Raw genomic sequence first — 2968 nt, forward strand, 5'->3', positions numbered from 1 at the left:
AACCTGTTGCTGTGTGTAAGTGCGTGGATGAAAGAGGGGGAGATGAGGGGGAAGATCCCAATATTAATTGATATTATTAAATTTCATTTTTATCATTAATTATTATTATTTTCATTATTGTTCAACCGGTGCAAAACCAGTGCCAACGGTGAAATAATAAGTCATTCTGTCATGCGGGCGGCGAGGGAGTGCAGCACCAACAACAATAGCGCATTATTATTAATCGTGATTTATTTATTCATTTTTTATTGTTTCACTTTTATAAATACTGGTTTTTTTCTTTTTTGTTTTGCTTCAGTTTATTTTTTTGAACATATTTCATTAGGTATGCATCATTTTGCAACAAACAAAATGTAAAAAACGATGAAAAATAATTTTCATCTTTTGCGTGCAAAAATACAAACAATTTAAATTTCAATAAAGTCGACTTGTTAAGTCATTTTTGAAACTGATCTCTCTTGTATTATTCATAACATAACAGAATTTGAAAATTGAATATCACCAGCTTCAGTATTCGGTGATATATTTTTCTGTTGTGAAATTTCACATCTGTATCTTTTGCAAGCTGTTTTGTATTCTGTTTCGAAACAACGCAAAACAACAACAACAACTGTAACTAAATTTATGCTATTGTCATATTGGCGAAATGAATGAATGGCTTTCATCACTGGTCAGATTGTGAATATGAATTGCTTCCTAATCGAGGGATGGGAGTGGAGAGGGCATTGTTCGCTAATTGAAGGATGTGATCGACGATTTATGGACGAATCGTTCATTTTTGATACCAGTTTATTTTTATTTCTGACTTTCATCAATCTTGGAAATGTAAAGAAATCCATGAAACATCGCGTTCGATGTTACCGGTGAAATCACCGAATATGCAGATAGATATATTATATTTTCTTTGAATTGGCTATTTATTGATCAACGAGATGAATTTTGATTTAGATTTTTTTTGTTTTGAAAATTAAAAGCAAAATATCCGAGATGCGAGATGCAAAATAATGACGTTCGAAAAACCAGTGGTCAGTTTTTTTGGAGAGTATTTTTAAAATTAATGTTGTCCATTGTTTATTTTTAAATCTGTTTTGCAGTTTGTTTCAAGAATACATGAACTTGTTAGCCTAAAAATAGCATTTTATCAATTGCTTCATTTTGAGATGATTTTCAAAATCTATGAGACGTAATATATGTGTTTATTTATTAATTTATTCTCTTCTACTTTTCTTCCGCCCAACCTCATTTTCCTCATTCTCAGCTTCTGAAACTGTACTTGATGGATGATAAACTTCTTTTTTTCATTTTCATGGGAAATGAAATATTTTTGTTTTTATATGCTGTTAAGTATTTTTTTTTGAAAAATTATTTGCTTTGTCGATTAATGGAAAGCTGATGAAATTGCTTTTGTCTCCATTTTGAACAGGATTGCAAAAAGTCATTTGCCAGAAATACTGCTTTTTACTTGCTATATGGGAAATGATGAATGTACAGTTTTGCTTGTGTATAAATTCAGGCTGCGAGGGGCGTTCAGAACAGTATTTTGTTTTGCGTTTGTCATTTTTCACCATCCCCCTCAACTTTTATGAAACTTATTCCTCTACTTCTCTTCAAATAGGTAAAGCTGTGGTGTTTTGTTGTTGTTGTTTTTTGGCTTTTTGCATCTTTTTTTTGCTTAACATTGCTTGCTCATCGCTGCTTGCAATGCAATTGCATTTTCATGAAAAATTATTACATTGACAACAATGGTAATAATAATAATTTGAACGGTTTATCGATTCAGAAAATTGGTTTCTTTTTTTTCGGCAAGTTGACCATTCTGGTAATAATTTGGTAACGCTTCTGTGAATGAACGGCTTCTCCATGCGGAAGCCGTGATTAGCTAGCCGAGTGTCCATAGCTGACGATTGTGCAATGATCATTATATTGACAGTTTCAATTGAAATTCATAAAGCAATTTTTTTTTAGTTTAGTTCAGTTTAATTCTGTAAAATTTTCTGCTAAATTTAAGTTTTTGACTTGAATTTGATGTTGTGGGGGAGGAAAAACGTTGGTCAGTTGTTGTGCTTGTCCGGTCGAACAAAACCTGCTCAAAAATGGTAGCATTTTCCAACAATGAACAACAATACCCAGTGGGGGCGTTGTTCATGTCACGTGATTTCACCAAGCAACAGAAGAAGTCTGTGTGTGTGTGTGCATTGGCAATGTGGTGGTTGTGGTGATGGTGGTATTAATAATGTGCGAATATTTTTCAAAGAACAGGTTCAAGCTGAAACTAAACTTGTGCCTGTGCACAAGGTGCTGAAAAATTGTCGACGCGATTTATGCAATTAATTCTACTTCAGCACAGCAAGCAAGCAAGCGCAAGGAATGCACCACTCGGTCCGGTATGTTTGGCTATTTGGTTTGTGGTGGCCAGTTGACGGCGATGCGCATTTCGATTGGCTGCTGTACTTACTGACTGGGCAAGTTGGATTGAATGAATCGAGCAGGCATAAGCTGCTTGCTTGCTTGCTTGCTGTGTTCACTGTTCATTTTTCGCTCAGTTGCTCCAAAACGACCGGTTGTACGTTTTGGCACAATGGAACAGACCTCAGTTTGCTCTCGCAATTAGCCATCTCTACATTCCGGTACAGTTTGCAAACTGGTGGCCGCTGCAAAGAAAGCTCCTCTATTCTAAATAGTCTATTTAGATGACTGATCAACAATAATTATTGTAATAATCATTATTAATTATTCTTGTTACATTCAACTAGCTGTCGTCCGTCTGTATCCCTGTCCGGTATATCTATCTGCACAGTAGCTGGACAGTTGATCACCACTGTTACCTCGTTTTACAAAATCAGTTTCACTTTCATATTTCATCATTTGTCATTTTATTTGTTCAACCGACGATTCTTTTCATAAACCGGCTCTACAACAAGCATATTACATATTCTAATTCGACTCTTTCATACATCTCTCCTCTAGC

At 34.8% G+C, this 2968-nt stretch overlaps 1 protein-coding gene across 1 annotated transcript; it reads left to right on the forward strand.

Moving 5' to 3' along the window:
• Positions 1-2367: 2367 nt before the first annotated feature.
• Positions 2368-2694, forward strand: Tsp_13190 (conserved hypothetical protein). The gene has a single exon (XM_003371019.1). It carries the CDS (start codon positions 2368-2370, stop codon positions 2692-2694), a length of 327 nt encoding a protein of 108 aa, XP_003371067.1.
• Positions 2695-2968: the final 274 nt, after the last annotated feature.

This window comes from Trichinella spiralis (genome assembly GCF_000181795.1).
Source record: "Trichinella spiralis strain ISS 195 chromosome Unknown Scfld149, whole genome shotgun sequence".
In the NCBI taxonomy this organism is placed as follows: Eukaryota; Metazoa; Nematoda; class Enoplea; order Trichinellida; family Trichinellidae; genus Trichinella; species Trichinella spiralis.

What these genes read in the sequence shown, in the direction of transcription:
- Tsp_13190 (XM_003371019.1), top strand. Translation starts at nt 2,368, where the DNA reads ATGCACCACTCGGTCCGGTATGTTTGGCTATTTGGTTTGTGGTGGCCA.